The following is a 17,046-nucleotide window of genomic DNA, read 5'->3' on the forward strand; positions in this document are numbered from 1 at the left end:
TATGCTATATGTGTTTTCCGATGGTCACAACCCACAGGTTGAGAACTGCTGCTCCAGAGGAAAATGGATGAACTGGGGCAAAGCCACATGGTATGGGCTTGCTTTCTGGGGTGATGACAAGCTGCACACTTTAAATAAATTGTACAGTATGAGTTATAGATTAATAAAACTTATAAAGGGGATTATGGACAAAGGATCCTCATTTTAAAAGCAACCTCAGCTTATTTGTAAAGCATTCAATGTGAAATCAAAGGCAAAATTCAGTTGTGACGGAACAAATGCCCACAAGATGGTACCAAAGCCTTGATAAGCTACCCTCTCCTTGACAGGTTTCTGTTTTTTTCCTTTATTTTTTTTCTTTTCTATTACAAAGATAGTCGTTCTCTTTCCCAACTTTGCCCAAGACAAATTCTACACAGTGGCACATGTGAAGCCACTCAGAACTGAATAGGAGGAAAATTACAAACACTGGGTGGTCCTGGGGCCAGCATGATGGAAATGGACTCCTGGGAAACAGACCCTGAGATGTCAAACAGGACACGGTCTCTATCCTCAGAGCTTGGGATACCAAGCAAACCTATTCACAAGTCACTAACATGCTTCAACGCAAGAACAAATAAACACAAACGTCACGGGAGCCTAGGGCAGGAAGATTCACACAGCGGACAGTGGACAGAAAAGGGCCAGATAAAGTCAACATTGACGAACTGGGAAGGCCAGTCAACCACAGAGCAGGGCTTCCGACCTCTCCAGTCCTGGCACAGAAAACAACGACCTGACTGGGCACCAGGACACAATGCATTAGGGAGGAGAGTAAACCGAGTTTATATACAATCCTCAAATGTACTTGCAGCCTTTTAATGAGCTATTTGAACTTTTATTATAAATGTAACCTTATTTTTGTAATTCCAATCTATATAATAAAGAGCCAGGGTCATAACATCTAAGGCTCGTGGCAACCCAGCACTGACTGCCTTACGGGGCTGCAGATCAGGCCTGGAGAAAGGCTTGCAGAGAGAGAGGCAGGGTCTGATCCGTAGCCACTGTGGCAGCCGTTGATCAGAACTTGCCTCTCTCTCCCAGCCTGGCCAATAGCTGTACCTCCATTTCTCTCCAGGCCTCCACCAGGCTGCTGATCAGGCCCCATTGATAGGCCCAGAGATGCTGACTGGCATAGAAACTGACCAATCAAAACCAAATCTGGGTCAACTGTGAGGAGCCAATGTCTGCCTAGGAGGTGGAGCTTTTGACACTGACTGACATAGAAATTGACCAATCAGAACCAAATTGGCCGGCAGAGGAGGGCAGTTGGGGGTGCTCAGGCAGGCAGGCAGGCAGAGAAGTTAGGGGCAATTTAGGCAAGTGAGTGGTTAGGAGCCAGTGGTCCCAGATTGAGAGGGGTGTTGGACTGACAGTTTAGGCCCGATCCCACATAGGGATCGGGTCTAAACCAGTGGTTAGACATCCCCTGAGGGGTTCCCTGATTGGACTGGGTGCAGGCTGGGCTGAGGGAACCCCACCTCGGTGCACGAATTTCATGCACCAGGCCTCTAGTGTGTGGTGGGTGTGTGTGTGTGTGTGTGTGTGTGTGTGTGTGTGTGTGTGTGTATAAAATTCATAATTCAAGATTATAAATGAATTAAACATTTAAAGTTTTCATTATGTCTCACTTCAAGGACTGCACAAGTTAAAATCTGGTGAATGATTTACATTTGGTTATCTGAAACTCCCTTATCTCTTACATCTGCTTTCAATACAATTTGGCCTCCAGATGCATTTCTCCATCATATTTTCTTGCAAAAGCAAAATAGTGCTCTCCTGTTACTCCCTCCACGTGGTTGGGAAAAACAAATATGGGACTTGAATTTGGATTAGAAATTCCGAGTCACTGATGAGAAAACCAACTAAAGCAGCTGTCGCCAACCTTTCAGACTTCACAGACCACCAGCTGTGTAAAGTATCCAACTGGTGTCTCAGGTATCGACTGTAAAAAAGTCACTTGAGGTATATAAGTACTGGATTAATCTAATATCTTAATGGCTTCCTGACAATAATTTCACAAACATTTTTTTAAGTCAGTTTGTATTCTACACTTCATATTTTTAAAAATCTTCTAGTGGCATTTTCAACTCGGATTCCAACCCAAAGAACAGACCTCTCACCAAACCCAAGCTGTCCATTGCCAACCCAGTGTGCCTGGCATCACTCCTGCCTGGCTGGTGTCAGCACTGGCTAAGTTGTTAGAAGGTGAACTGTCACTTTTTGTGTCCTGTGAGAAGTTGACCTTCGCAAGTTTCCTCAGTACATCATGTTTTTCAGAATCATTCTCAAACTGAATCTTCACCCTGACTGCATTCTCTGAAGGAAGTTCTTGATCCTGGGAGGAGTCATCATTTAGCTCATCTCTTTGCACCTTGGCTGGTGACCTGCTCATGTATGCCACATGGGTCGTACTCATTGATAATGTGGCCTTTCCTATGAACCAGGAGGTCATGGATCGATTCCTTGTCAGGGCATGTGCCCAGGTTGTGGGCTCGATCCCCAGTAGGGGTGTGCAGGAGGCAGCTGATCAATGAAATCTCTCTCACTGATGTTTCTCTCCCTCTTCCTTCCTCTCTGAAATAAAAATACATTTAAAAAGTAGTAATAATGTGGTTCTTAGAGCAGTGTAGTGACCCTTCAGTTTTCTTGGTTTCCAGTAGGTATTTTGACATACGGGCACGTTCCCAAAAGTGGGAGATTATAGCTTATTTTCAGTATTGTTTCTGAGTGTAACCGTAAGAAAAGACCGATCAGAGAGAACCAAGATGGTGGGTATAACCTGAGTGCCGAATTTTCCTCTTAAGCACACATTAGTCATCCTGACTTACTAGTCTCTGGGATACTGTTCAGCCCTGTGTCACCTGAGACAGCAGCAGATCATCTGGACATTTCCTTTTTTTTTTTTTTTTTAATATATTTTATTGATTTTTTACAGAGAGGAAGGGAGAGGGATAGAGAGTTAGAAACATCGATGAGAGAGAAACATTGATCAGCTGCTTCCTGCACACCCTCTACTGGGGATGTGCCCACAACCAAGGTGCATGTCTTTGACCGGAATCGAACCTGGGACCTTTCAGTCCACAGGCCGACGCTCTATCCACTGAGCCAAACCGGTTACAGCTGGACATTTCTTTTCTGTTGCCTTTGCTAAGCAGTGGAGCCAATGAGTGAGCTCTCCTAGAACTCGGAGGGCCTGAGGCCCTGCCTCCACTTCCTGAGTGGCAGCAGAAGCCTCAGCTCAGGCCCAGGGTCAGAGGCTGCAGGGGCCAGGCGCTGGGCCTCCCACCAGGCAGACAGACGTACTCTGGGCCTCCATTCACACTGTGACCCGCAGCAAACCTCCTCATGAGAGTTCAACTCTTCCGACTAGTGCATCTGTCCTACCTTTAATCCAAAAGTTATACATTATTGGTGGAATGCACATATTTGTTAAAATTAAATTTACTTAAATGAAAATACTTAAATGTATTGTGGCTCGTCATGGCCTTGGCAAATTGATGTGTTTAACTGCAGGTTTTAGAGCAGCCGTGGGCAAACTATGGCCCGCGGCCCGTTTGAAATGAATAAAACTAAAAAAAAAAAAAGACCGTACCCTTTTATGTAATGATGTTTACTGTGAATTTATATTAGTTCACACAAACACTCCATCCATGCTTTTGTTCCGGCCCTCCGGTCCAGTTTAAGAACCCATTGTGGCCCTTGAGTCAAAAAGTTTGCCCACCCCTGTTTTAGAGTCTGCATTCTTAAGACTTTAAAAAAAAAAAAAAACTGCATAAAAATTCAAATATTAAATAAATCAAATCTTCCATTTAACAATTTAAATTCAGAGTCACACAATATAAGTATTACAATTTTATATATTCAGAACATTTTTGAAAAATGGATTTTCTAAAGCCATAAAGGTCTTAAATTGATTAATAGAATTAAAATATGCCTTTTAGAAATAAACTTGTAATTTGGAAACAATAATTCAATATGAAGTATTGACAATCAAATATCAAGCTCAAATGATATCAAAAAACTAATATATTTAAAGCTATGTCAAGAATGAGATCTATATGATCTTTGTAACTTTTCTATAAATCTAAAATTATCACAAAATAAAGTTATTTAAAACTCAAGATGAAATCATTGAATAAAATTAAGTCAATCATGTCGTATTTAGCAATACCAGATAGAATGATTATGAAAAGATGGTAATGACAATGATGATAATAAAGAAATAACTATGCATGTCTTCTATGTTAGTAGGAAAACATGAAAAATAAGAGCAAATTATGTTGGCGTAAATGGCAAAGAACTTTACTGATTCTGTTTGCAGGGAAGTAGCAATGAAGTGCCATAGCACGCCCCGGAGGTAATGTACACGATGTTACACATCAGCCCAGTAATGCCAACCTCAAGACGTGGGCCCAGAAGCCCACAGTAATATGTGCAGTTCCAATGCTGGCACAGGTGTTAGCTGTGAAAGCCTGGCCTGGAAGCCTAACAGTGTCCCAGGGCCTCACGGGAAGTTCTGCCCGAGGCCCCCGCCCCGCACCAGGACTGTGGCGAGGAGGCCAGAGACCTGGAATTCCTCACCCGCCTCCACCAACCTCAAAGGCCCATGCGATACCTGGAGGTGAACACCACGTCTGATCCTGCAGATTGCAAACTGCTTCCTTTGTTCCTGGTTACCACTGCTTCAATTTAAAGGAAGCAAGGCCTTACGTGCTGGAAGCCTGAAGGGGTTCTTCAGAAGCAGTAGCATAAAAGCCATCTGCTGAGACCACCAGGCCTGGCTTCCCCACACATCCACAGGCCAGCAGTTCCTACAGGGTGGTCCTTGGACCAGCGGGTCAGAAGCCAGAGCTCGGGCAGGTGTGCTGCCAAGTCCTGAAAGCTTCTGCTGCCCACTCGCATCAGAGCCACCGCCATCGGCCACAGCACGGCACTCAAATCTGCCGTCAGGAAGCCTAAGTCAGAAACATCATTGCCCGGCCAGCGTGGCTCAGTGGCTGAGCATCGGCCTAGGAACCAGGAGGTCACAGTTGGATTCCCAGTCAGGGCACATGCCCAGATTGTGGGCTTGATCCCCAGTAGGGGGCGTGAAGGAGGCAGCTGATCAATTATTCTCATCAGTGATGTTTCTCTCTCTCTCTCCTCTGGAATCAATAAAAATGTTTTTTAAAAAGAAACATTGGTTGCTTCCAGTCTAAATGAAATCCAAAAAGAACTTGAGGCCCTGACTGTGTGGCTCAGTTGGTAGAGCACTGTCTCCTACACAGAAAGGTCACAGGTTCAATTCCTGGTCAGGGTGTATACCAGCTAAGGTGTCTACGGGAGACAACAGTTGATGTTTTTCTCTCAAATAGATGCTTCCCCCCCCCCCCCTCTCTAAACCAGTAAAAAATAAGAATTTTCGTGTTGTACGCAAAGCTGGTCAGTGTCAAGGCAGAACAGAGCCCAGTGTGTCTCAGAATTTCTTACCGGGAGGAACGTGGAGCCTGTAGAGCAGTTTAATTTTCTCATTCATTTCTCCGTTATACATAGTGTCTGGGGGAGAGAGCAGATGCAAGCAGTTCACATACACTTGTCATAGAGAACTTCCTCCTCCCCTGCTCCCAGGCCCACTGGGTGCGTGAGCATGTGAAGGGTGGTGACGGTGACTGCTGAGCTGCCAGGGAGCCTCATGCCTTCCGAAGGCTCTTTTTACGTGTAAGCATTAGGGACGGGGCTTCTAGCCAGTCCCCACTCCTGGCGCCATGAGAACAGCTCAGTGACCTGGGGCTGAGAGCCTGGCCCCCTGCGGAAGCACAGAGACCTCAGGAGCCTGCAGTGATTTTAAAAATCACAAACTTGTGTCAGGCCATTCACAAGGACAGTTCATCGTTCCTGCTACAGGACACCTTGCACCGTGTTCACAGACTCACGCCCAAAGCAACGTGCTGCGGTCAGCAGTCCTACCGAGGCAGCTGGCAAATGCTTTGAATTCGATAAGATGGTCCATGTTGTCGTCCAGGAGCCGGAAGGTCCTCTCAGCGAGGATCTCCGTGTGTGCCCCGCAGGTCCATGGCGAGACCAGCTGGAACAGGCGTGCAAACTGCCGGCTGTCTATGCGGTACTGCTCGGCGTAGGGGCGGCTGGGGTCGTGGCGGGCGGGCCCGGGCCGCGGCTGCTCCCAGTAGCAGCTCAGCATGTGCTCCCGCTGAAAGCAGAGGGGCCACGGCTGCTCACCACAGCTGGAGGCATTCCCTGCCTTGTCAAATCATTACTGTTGAATACGCAACATTGTCACACAAATGGAAAAATTAAGTCACGTCTCACCACTCCGACCAGACATGTGAAGTTTTTCCTTGCTACCATGTGAGTGTAATTTGGACACCCTTTTTTATTAAGGTTTTTTTTCTTTGTAGCAAATGTATTTATAAAATTTACCATTTTAACCATTTGTAAGTGTGTAGTTTTAATTAGGACATGCAGTGTTTCATTGGATGTTTATGTAGCCGAAGCTACAGGATACAAAAGGAGCAGCGCTGGTCACCTGTCGGAGGGAAACGGGGGCAGGGAGCCAAACGTGGAAAACATACTGTTTGATATGTTCTAAATGTTCAATCACATGAACGTATTAACCATCCAAAAAGTCAAAGTAAGAAACACTGGTGGTATGAAAGTCTGAACAGACTGAAAACTAAAGCCATCAGAACTGGCCCAGGCACTGGGGACCACACCCTCCCCACCCCCCCACCCCCGCCCCCCATTACGTCCCCTCCCGGGACGTCTCAACTCACGACTCAGGTCCCCACACGTGCCCACACCACACTGTGCCAGCGCACACTCCATTTTGGACAGAAACCAAATGCCATTCACCGTTTTACTGTCAGTCCCCGTGACATGCTCCTTCAGCAGCCTTTGCAGAATTGCGACACGCAGCACGCAGGTCTAACACAGTCAGTCGCTCCTGAAAGCCCCAGTGCACGGAGCTGCCGCGGGCATGTGGCGCCTGCAGTGCGGACGCCCATGGAGCCCTGCCCGGAAGAGCACCGCACGGGAGCTGAGGACGAGTCCCACCCGTGTGCACAGAGCCCCCCACACGCCAACAACACAGAAGCAGGCGCGGCGCCCACAGGCGGCACGGGAAGGGCCCAATCCGCCAGTGAACTCCTGGGGCGACTCAGCCTCACGGAGGAGCAAGCAAGGTTAAAGGAAAAGACATGCGGTTTCTACACGACTAGGAAGGCGTTCAAGGGTCCGTAACATTAAATGCTGGAGGGAGCGACCGCAGGAGTGCGCGTGCGAGACCTTGTCGTGGACCCGGAATCTGAAAGCTCAAAGCCCTCGCAGCTGCCTGGCCGGGCGGCGCCGGGGGAGCCCCGCAGGGCAGCAGTGTCTGGGCAGTGTCCACTCAGGCAGCACTGCGCATCGAGCAGCAGAAACTGGAGACACAATGTCCCTGAATAAGTAAACATTAAGTAAATTACGGTTCTGCCCTACAGTGAAGCTGTGCAGCCATTTTATAAGAATGAGGAAGAGCTGTAATACTGATTTAGAAAAATGTTCATGGCTGCCTGGCTGGCGTGGCTCAGTGGTTGAGTGTTGACCTATGAACCTGGTCTTGGTTTGATTTTCGGTCAGGGCACATGCCTGGGTGGTGGGCTCGATCCCCAATGTGGGGCGTGCAGGAGGCAGCCGATCAATGATTCTCTCATCATTGATGTTTCTACTCTCTCTCCCTCTCCCGTCCTCTCTGAAATCAATAAAAAATATATATATAGAAAAATATTCATGACAAAAAATTGCAGGCCATTATGTGCACATAATCTTGTTTTTGTGTGGAAAAAAGGATAAGCCTGTGTGTGTGTGTGTGTGTGTGTGTGTGTGTGTGTGTGTTCACAGAGAGAGAACATAAGGGTAAAATAGGAAAGGACTCGCCATATTGTGAAGAGTACTTCCTGTACAAGATAGGACTGTAGGTGCAGATAGGATAAATCCTTTTTTTGTTTTTGCTTTAAAGTTTTATATTTTTTCAATGGTGAGAGTAGGTATACTTTTACTTCCTTTAGTTTAAATTTTTTATTGAATTTTTAAAAGTTAACTAGAACATGATGGCAAGTAAAGTGATATTTAACAGACTAAATGCTCTCTTGGGCCTAATATTCCAGCAACAGTGAACAGATGTAGCTGACGGTTAAGAGGAGCAGGTCCCGGGTGCTCCCAGGAGAGCCCGACACCGAGCATGCTTCACATGGTCACACCTCACCTGGGGAGACAAGACTCATGAAGCGGTTCTCTAACCGAAAGGATAGGAGGTGGATGTCACAAATCCACGCTTGTGTGATTTGAAACCTGCTTTACAGCACAGATGGACCTAGAAGACACTATGCCAAGTGAAGTAAGTCAGACAGAGACAAATACCATAAGATCTCACTCATATGTGCAATCTAAAAACCAAAAGCAACAGTGAACAACAAAAACACAAAGCCACAGAAAAGAGCTCAGGTTTGTGGTACTGGTGGGGGCAGGGGCGCAGCGGGGCAGTTGGTGAGGGTCAGAGGCACACTTTCAGTTGTGAGCACTGGGATGTAGTTACCGCTTGGAGACTGGATAGCACTGTGTGTGTATATTTGAAAGTTGCTAAGAGAATAGATCCTAAAAGTTCTCATCACAAGGGCCAACACATTGTTTTCTTTTGTGTGTGTGTTCCTATGAGAAGAAGGTGTTAACTAAACTTACTGTGGTGATCCCTTCCCAGTGCGTGTGAGTCGAGTCATTCTGTATGCCTGTTCATATCAATCATCTATCCTATCTAATAACAGACAAACATGGTAATTGACCATACCTTCACTACACCTCCCCATTGGCTAATCAGCAAGATATGCAAATTAACCGCCAACAAAGATGGCGACTAATTTGCATACCGCAGGCAGGACAGGACAGCGCGAGCCGCCAGCGCGAGCCACCATCCAGGGCCCCGTGGGCGACCCCAGAAGCCGCCTGCCTACGGCCCGTGATCGGATCCGGTCCTGGGCCTCAGGCCGGCCCGGGAAGCCCCAGAAGCCGCCTGATATGGTAGTAACTCTATCAGTAAGCACTCTGAAAGTCAGTGGCATAAATGCACCAATTAAAAGACAGATTATGAGGGTGAATCAAAAACAAAACCCACTTTAAATATAAAGACACATATAGATTAAAAGTAAATGAATTAAGCTGCAGCCTGTTTTGCTCAGTGGATAGAGCATTAGCCCATGGACTGAAGGGTCCCAGGTTCGATTCCAGTCAAGGGCATGTACCTCAGTTGCTGGCTTGATCCCCAGCTTGATCCCCTATCAGAGCATGTGCAGGAGGCAACCAATCAATGTGTTTCTCCCTTTCCCTTCATGCTCTCTAAAATTCAATGGAAAAATATCCTTGGGTGAAGATTAACAAAAACAAAGTAAATGGATTAAGTAACAAAGAGATTATAAGAAAAATATATTCCAAATTTTTTTAGTTGTATAATGGTTATGTTTAAATTATTAACACCTAAGAAATTGGGTGAAGGGTATATATAATATGCTGTAGTATTTTATAGTTTTTTTACATGTATGAGATTATTTCAAATTAACATATTAAAAAATTAAAAGTTAATAAAATATTAATTGAACTGTATCTGCATTACATGAAAAATCTCCTAATTGCTTCTAGCATAATTTATTAAATTGTGCTAAAATTTACAAGGGTTCAATTAAAAAATCTTAATTCTAGATCAGGGGTGGGCAAACTTTTTGACTCGAGGGCCACAATGGGTTCTTAAACTGGACTGGAGGGCCAGAACAAAAGCATGGATGGAGTGTTTGTGTGAACTAATATAAATTCAAAGTAAACATCATTACATAAAAGGGTACAGTCTTTTTTTTTCAATAGTTTTATTCATTTGAAACGGGCCGGATCCGGCCCGCGGGCCGTGTTTGCCCATGGCTGCTCTAGATGATATAATAGAAAATATATAATAGGGCAGTTATAACCACTTATCTGAAAAAAAAAAAAATTTAAAGAAGGAATTAGCCAAAGAAAATATATGCACAACCCATGGACACAGACAACAGTATGGTGATGGCCAGAGAGAAGTGGGGGGCAAGAGCTGGGTAGAGGGGGCAAAAGGGGGGAAATAGGGACATCCTATCTACACTAATAAAAGAGAAAAATGGTAATTGGCATACGACAATACCCTTTTCATTGGCTAATCAGGGCTATATGCAAATTAACTGCCAACTAAGATTGGCAGTTAACTGCCAACAACAATGGCGGTTAATTTGCATATGTAGGCACAATGCAGGGAGGCGAAAGGGAAAGCAGGAAGACGCCCCCTGCCACTGACAGTGATCAGAAACCCAGGGGGGACCTAAGAGCTGCCCCCCTGCCATGATCGGAGAATCAGGTGCCTTTTCCGCCCTGGCCAGTGATAGCAGGAAGTAGGGGTGGAGCCAGCGATGGGAGCTGGGCACGGTCGAAGCTGGCAGTCCCGGGAGCTAGGGGTCCCTTGCCTGGGCCTAAAGTGGAGCCCACGATCGCGGGGCCGCTGCAGCTGCGGGTCCCCGCTGCCCGGGCCGGACACCTCAGCCAGAGGCTTCCTGCAGGGGCAGGGGCGGAACCTGCAACCGCGGGGAGCTGGGTGTCCCCAGCCCAGGCCTGACACCTCTGCCGGAGGCCTCAGGCCTGGTCAAGGGGCCGATCCGGTGATTGGTGATCGGAGGGTGATGAGGGTCAACTCCTCTGGCCGAGGCATCAGGCCTGGGTGGGGGGCAGAGCCGGGGATTGGGGGGATATGATGGTCCCCTTGCCCAGGCCTGAAGCCTGAGTCAGAGGTGTCAGGCTTGGGCGGGGGGTGGAGCAAGCGATCAGAGGGAGATGGGAGTCCCCTGCCCAGGCATGATTCCTGGGCCAGAGGCCTCAGGCCTGGGCGGGGGCCAGAGCCACTGATGGGGGGAGATGGGGGTCCCCTGTCTAAGCCTGACACCTCTGGCAGATGCGTCAGGCCTGGGCAAGGGGCCGATCAGGCAATCGGCGGGTGATGGGGGTCGACGCCTCTGGCCGAGGTATCAGGCCTGGGAAAGGGGCAGAGCCAGCAATCGGAGGGGTCTGGGGGTCCCCTACCCAGGCCTGATGCCTGGGCCAGAGGCATCAGGCCTGGGCAAGGAGCCGATCCTGCGATTGGAGGGTGATGGGGGTCAACGCCTGAGGGCTCCCAGTATGTGAGAGGGGGCAGGCTGGGCTGAGGGACACTCCCCCCCACACACACCCAGTGCACGAATTTCGTGCACGGGGCCCCTAGTATAATAATAATAGGCTAATATGCACATTGACTGAACAGCAGAATGGCCGGTTGCTATGATGCGCACTGGCCACCAGGGGACAGACGCTCAATGCAGGAGCTGCCCCCCGGTGGTCAGTGCACTTCCATATGGGGAGTCCTGCTCAGCCAGAAGCTGGCTCATGGTTGGCCAGTGCAGAGATGGTGGCAGGAGCCTCTCCCACCTCCGTGGCAGCACTAAGAATGTCCAACTAATGGTTTAGACCCGATCCCTTGGGGGCCTAAGCCTTCAGTCGGACATCCCCCGAGGGCTCCCTGGCTGCCAGAAGGATGTCTGACTGCAAGCTTAGGCCAGATCCCCCGGGGAGTGGGCCTAAGTCGACAGGTGGACATCCCCCACGGGGTCCTGGACTGTGAATGGGAGCGGGCCGGGCTGAGGGACTCCCCCCCACCCCCAGTGCACAAATTTTTGTGCACCAGGCCTCTAGTATATTTATAAAAGGCTAATATGCTAAGTGTCCCTCCAACCATACGACTGGTCACTATGACATGCACTGACCATCAGGGGCACACGCTCAACACAGGAGCTGCAGTGATACCCACTTGGCCATTTACAAAGAAACGTCACCACAGACCGGGCGCCGACAAAGCAACACTCGGCTTCCCCCAAGTGGCACACAGGCCCTGCCACCACCCCGGAGCGACAGCCCACCAAATCGCAGCGATGCTGCCGAGACCCCACAGAGACCCCACGGCGCAAAGTGCGGCCCACAGCCCAGCCCAGCCAGAAACAGCCACTGCGGGCGCCAGGTAATGACGTCACGTAGCAACACCCCACTTCCTCTCCCTAGCCACGAGCCTCCTTGGAGTTTCTTCAGCCCAGGAACACGACTTGCTTTATAGCCAGGTGGAAACATTTTACACTTTAACCAAATGTCTGTGAAGTGTTTTCCAGTGACTCATCTCATTTGATCCTCACAGAAGTCCTGGAGTAGGTAGATAGGAGACTCAGTAGAATCCTATTTTCTTTTCATTAGCCAGAAAATGGAGATTTAGAAAGCTTAGAGACTTGACCCGACTGAAAAGAAGTAAGAAGTGGTGGACCTTGAAAATGACTCCAAGGTTTTCTTGCTGAGCAGAATACAAACACTGCTGCAGTTACATATTTTGCCCTTTGTTCTCCCTGCATGATCTACAATAATAATCTGCTTCGTGTTGATATTTACTGCTCTGTTGCTGACAATTGCCTGAAAGAAGAGTCGGAGTGCTTCACTGGGCTGGAAAAAATTTAGCTACATCAGAAAGCAGGTCTAATTAAACAAGTTTATTCTATGTCTATAAAAGGCTAAGTTGACTTGCGCATGCACGATACATATAAAGCTCATGCTGGTGCCAATCGCACGTGTGTGTTTTGATCTGTCATTGTCAATCATGAATTTGGTTGCCACTTCTATTATAGGGAAAGGGAGAATAGCGATATTAAAATATTTCTTCTAATTAATTTCCTTTCAATGTGCCTGAATCTGTGCACCAGGACACTAGTATCTCAATAAAAATGAAAGGAAGAACCAGACTTGTCTTAGGGCAGTGGTCGGCAAACTGCGGCTTGCGAGCTACATGCGGCTCTTTGGCCCTTTGAGTGTGGCTCTTCCACAAAATACCACCTGTGGGCACGCTCGTACAGTGCGACTGAAACTTCGTGGCCCATGCGCAGAAGTCGGTATTTTGTGGAAGAGCCACACTCAAGGGGCCAAAGAGCTGAATGTGGCTCACAAGCCGCAGTTTGCTGACCACTGCCTTAGGGGATTAAAAGATTGCTTCCACCTAAAAATAAAAATAGATTTCAGTAAGTACCAACCACACGGTTCGTCTTCAACAGGAAACAGTATGTAAAGATGGCAATCAGAGCTGGCTCTGTTAACAGACACAACGGTCGCACCTGCGCTGCCCCGGCTCAGGGAGGTGCCATCCATGCTGCTGAGCAGGGCTCCTGAACCCGCCTCCTCAAGGCCTTTCCCTCAACAAAATAAAAGTCTGACTCAAAAGGTAAGAGGTGCATGCAAAATCCAACCAGAGAAGATCAAGCACTGAAACGTGAGAAGTCTGGCCGAAAGCCAAGGCCATTCAGGTCAGACGCGGGGAGAACGGACCGCTGAGAGGGCTGCTTGGGGAGCAGGATGCTGACCTGGGCTTGGAAGGAAGGCTGGCGGGACAAAGGAGGCACCAGGTTGTGCAACAGAACTGGGCACCGTGACATGACACTATTCCACTGGCATTTCCTTTGGAGGTACATTTTCAAAGTTATTTTAAGTTTCTATTTGTATTTAGTCTTACAAAAATGAAAGACTTACAGGGCTAATATGAAAATGAATTTCATTAAGTACCAGTCACATCATTCACAGGAAATATGGAAACAGGAAACAAGAAACAGTCAGCTCTACCTCCTTTAAAACTCTTTAAAGATGAATGACATGACTAGTACTTAGTGAAATGTGAATTTAAAGCAATCGTTTACATTACATAAATCCAGTTTTGTGATGTCACGTATTCTCCCAAATTGAGAATAGTTGACCCTGAATAGATGAGTGACTGCAGATGCTAAAGCGCACAGTCGCTTCCCGCTTCACGCGTCCCTGCTTCTCCTTCTCGAAGTCAGAGGACTTGGGACACCCAGTCACCTCTGACTTCGTATTTTCTCTTCCTGCAGCAGGAAAAACGGTGAGACTTGAACCAGGTGATGTTCGCGGGGGACGGTGTGCGGAGCCCCCACTACATGTGCGGGGTGCGGGCTCGACCCCCGGTGGGGGGCGTGCAGAAGGCAGCAATCAATGATTCTCTCCTCTCCCTCTCCCTTCCTCTCTCTCTCTCTCAAATCAATAAAAAACATATTTAACAACAAAAAAAATGTTCTTTGTAGCATAAGTAGCAACACCTGAGAATCTACCTAAATAACCAAATATTAGAAACATGGTTTAGCATATTATTACAAATACGATAGATTATAAAGTTATTTAAAAAATATTAAGAGTATGTGGCATGCATACCAACCACATAAATATAGGAATAGGTGTAGATGTTCAGGAACATGTGAGTTGAATTATAAGTAATGGAAATGTATATGAAGTGATGGTCTCTGTGGGCCCCTGTTCCATCTGATGGGACCGGGAACCTGGTGTAGAAAAGCAGCAGCGAGGGTAGGAGTGGGGGGCGGGGAGGGGGCGGGGGGCAGGTGGGCAGCAGGCAGGGTGGCCACAGCCTCTGCTGTCCCAGGGCAGCTCCCACACGCCACCCGGGCAGGCTGACCACAGTGGCCGGGCCTGTCCCTCCCTCCCCTTCCCGGACCTGCACCTTGAACAAGTCATAGAGCTCCTCGAGGTCGCCAAGGGGGAACGAGACTTCAGGGCTGACCACGCGGAGCTGCAGGAGAGCAGACAGCGAAGGTGTGAGTGGGGTCTGCCCCCCCCCCCCGCCCCTTCCAGACACACAGGCCTCCGGCCAAGGTGACCTTCTTGTGGAGTTCAACCCTGGCCTGGCTGGACGGCGGGCGGGCGGTCCAGGAGCACGCAGGCCAGGGCCCGGATGTCTGTGTGCCGCCTCCTCCGGCCCACACCGCGCCACCGTCCTCATTCCACGGGGACTGAGGCTCCAGCGGGCCCTCTGCTCCCAGTCTGTCTGACTAAAACCCACGCCACCTCTATGAAGGGCTTAATTCAACGGGAAAAGCTGGCACCCTTTTTTAATCCTCACCCAAAAACATGGCTATCAATTTGAGAGAGAGAAACAGCAATGTGATGTTTCTGATTGATCAGTTGCCTCCTATAAGCGCCCCAACTAGGGACTGAACCCTTAACCTGATATGTGCCTGACTGGGAATCGGACCCGCCACCTTCCAGTTCATCGGCTGACAGCTCCAACCAACCGAGCCGTGGGCCAGGGCAGAAAGCTGGTGGTCCTGCTGGAGGCCAACAGGGGCCCAAGGCACGCCCCTCCCCCGCCCCGCCCCCCCCCCCCCCCCCCCCGCGGAGGCGGCTTCACTCACCACATTCTGCTTGGTGGTGCCCTCATGGCCCTGGAGGACCCGGATCCTGTGCCTGCAGCGCATGCGTTCAATCTGCCCCACCGACTGGTGCCCGAACTTCTGCAGGGAGAGGGTCCCTCCTGGGCACGAGGGCACAGCCCCGCCGCCCCTGCAGCCCGTCCCGTCTCCCCAGCAGTGCCTGCGGGCGGCGGGACAGGCAGGGCCCCGCTACCTCATAGGAGTCGCGGATCAGGTCCCCAATGTCCGTCACCGGAGGGGGCTCCTGGTCCTCGGAGACAAAGGCGTGGCTGCCCATGGCGGGCCCAGGGCTGTCCTCGTTCTTGATGTGATCTAGAAACCTGAGCACAGCCTCACCGTGAGCCAGCTGCCCTCGCCGGTCACAGGCCTGAGACGCTCAGCACCAGCCACAGCTCATTTCCCTGACCCAGGAGAGGGCAGGGAAGGCAGCCTGAGCCAGACCTGAGGACGGGACTCTCTGGTCGCAGGCTGTGCGCTCTCTGGTGACCGCACAGGGTCCGTGCACAGGTGCTCAGGCTCCACAGCTTCCGAAAGGGACCTGCCAGCCCACACCCCGCAGCTCTGGGCACCCCAGTGCCCCTCCCCCGCCTGCGCCCCCCCCCCCCCCCCCCGCCCCGTCAGGCCACTAGGTTCCATCTACACTCCAGACTTTTGAATCTCCTCCGAGGAAAGTCAGAGGCCCTTTCTTGGCCGAGAAGAGGGGGGGAGGCGGGGACACCTGGGGGCAAATGGCTGAGGGGCAGGAGCCTCCAGGCATAGCCCCTGCCCACCTCGTCCCGCACAGCACAGCCCGCAGCCGGACGCACCTGCTGAGGAGCACGAGGGCCTGGCTGTCGTCCCGGCTGCTGCACAGGGCCCCGGCGTTGGCCTCCAGCACGGCCAGCCCCAGCTGGAAGATGACCTTGATGCCGTCGTAGAAGAAGCAGTCGACCACGTGCACAGCGCTCTCCAGGGGCATGATGCTGAGGAAGAGCGTCAGGAACCAGGAGAGCGACAGGGACGCCAGGGCCGAGGGGTCGCGCAGGCGCTCCGCCAGCTCCGGCAGCTGCTCCTGGATGAGCTCCTCAAACACGGACTGGTCCACCTGGGCGCCTGGGGGGAGGCCGTGTGGGTGAGAGGGACGCGCTCTCGGAAGTCAGCCTGAACTCAGCTCCTCCGAGGGAGGCCAGCAGCACAGGCAGACAGAATCCCCGCCACACAGATTTCTGACACTGTGACCAGGCCGTTCCATGGGGAAAGGGCATGTCAGTCAGGGGGCATCTGTGTGGGTCTCCGCATGCTGCACACCAGACGGGAGGGCGCTTGGCATGCGTCGCACAGCTAATGCTATGAAACTTCCAGGGCGGAAGAGACTGACCGATGAGCTTCTAGGCATAGATGCACAGTCCATGGACAGACAATAGTGCGGGGAAGGCCTGGGGGCGGGAGTGGGGTAGAGGGAGTCCATGGGGGGGGACATCTGTAATACTTTCAACAATAAAGATAAATTTTTTAAAAAAAAGAAAATACAGGGAAAAGGCAAAATTCCTTAGCACACAAAAAGCACTAATCATAGAAAAATTATAGTTGGACTTCAATCAACATTAGTGATGTTCTTCAAAAGATAACATGGAAACACAAACTTCAAACTCTGAGAAAACACTAGCAGTAAGTGTACCTAACAAAGGCCTTGCATTCA

At 49.9% G+C, this 17,046-nt stretch overlaps 1 protein-coding gene across 9 annotated transcripts in view; it reads right to left on the minus strand.

Annotated features, from left to right (window-relative positions):
- TBC1D8 (TBC1 domain family member 8) overlaps positions 1-17,046 on the minus strand; it is a 115,750-nt gene that overhangs the window by 3,356 nt on the left and 95,348 nt on the right. For 4 of the 9 annotated variants that reach the window (XM_059658838.1, XM_059658839.1, XM_059658837.1 and 1 more), the window contains 6 exons: positions 16,175-16,460; positions 15,562-15,688; positions 15,351-15,449; positions 14,660-14,728; positions 5,989-6,229; positions 5,512-5,577 (listed from right to left, as the gene is read on the minus strand). In XM_059658838.1, the coding sequence (XP_059514821.1) occupies positions 5,512-5,577; positions 5,989-6,229; positions 14,660-14,728; positions 15,351-15,449; positions 15,562-15,688; positions 16,175-16,460 (888 nt within the window). The other 5 variants (XM_059658842.1, XM_059658841.1, XM_059658840.1 and 2 more) reach the window with 4 other exon arrangements.

Source organism: Myotis daubentonii, chromosome 12 (genome assembly GCF_963259705.1).
Source record: "Myotis daubentonii chromosome 12, mMyoDau2.1, whole genome shotgun sequence".
NCBI classification, from domain to species: Eukaryota; Metazoa; Chordata; class Mammalia; order Chiroptera; family Vespertilionidae; genus Myotis; species Myotis daubentonii.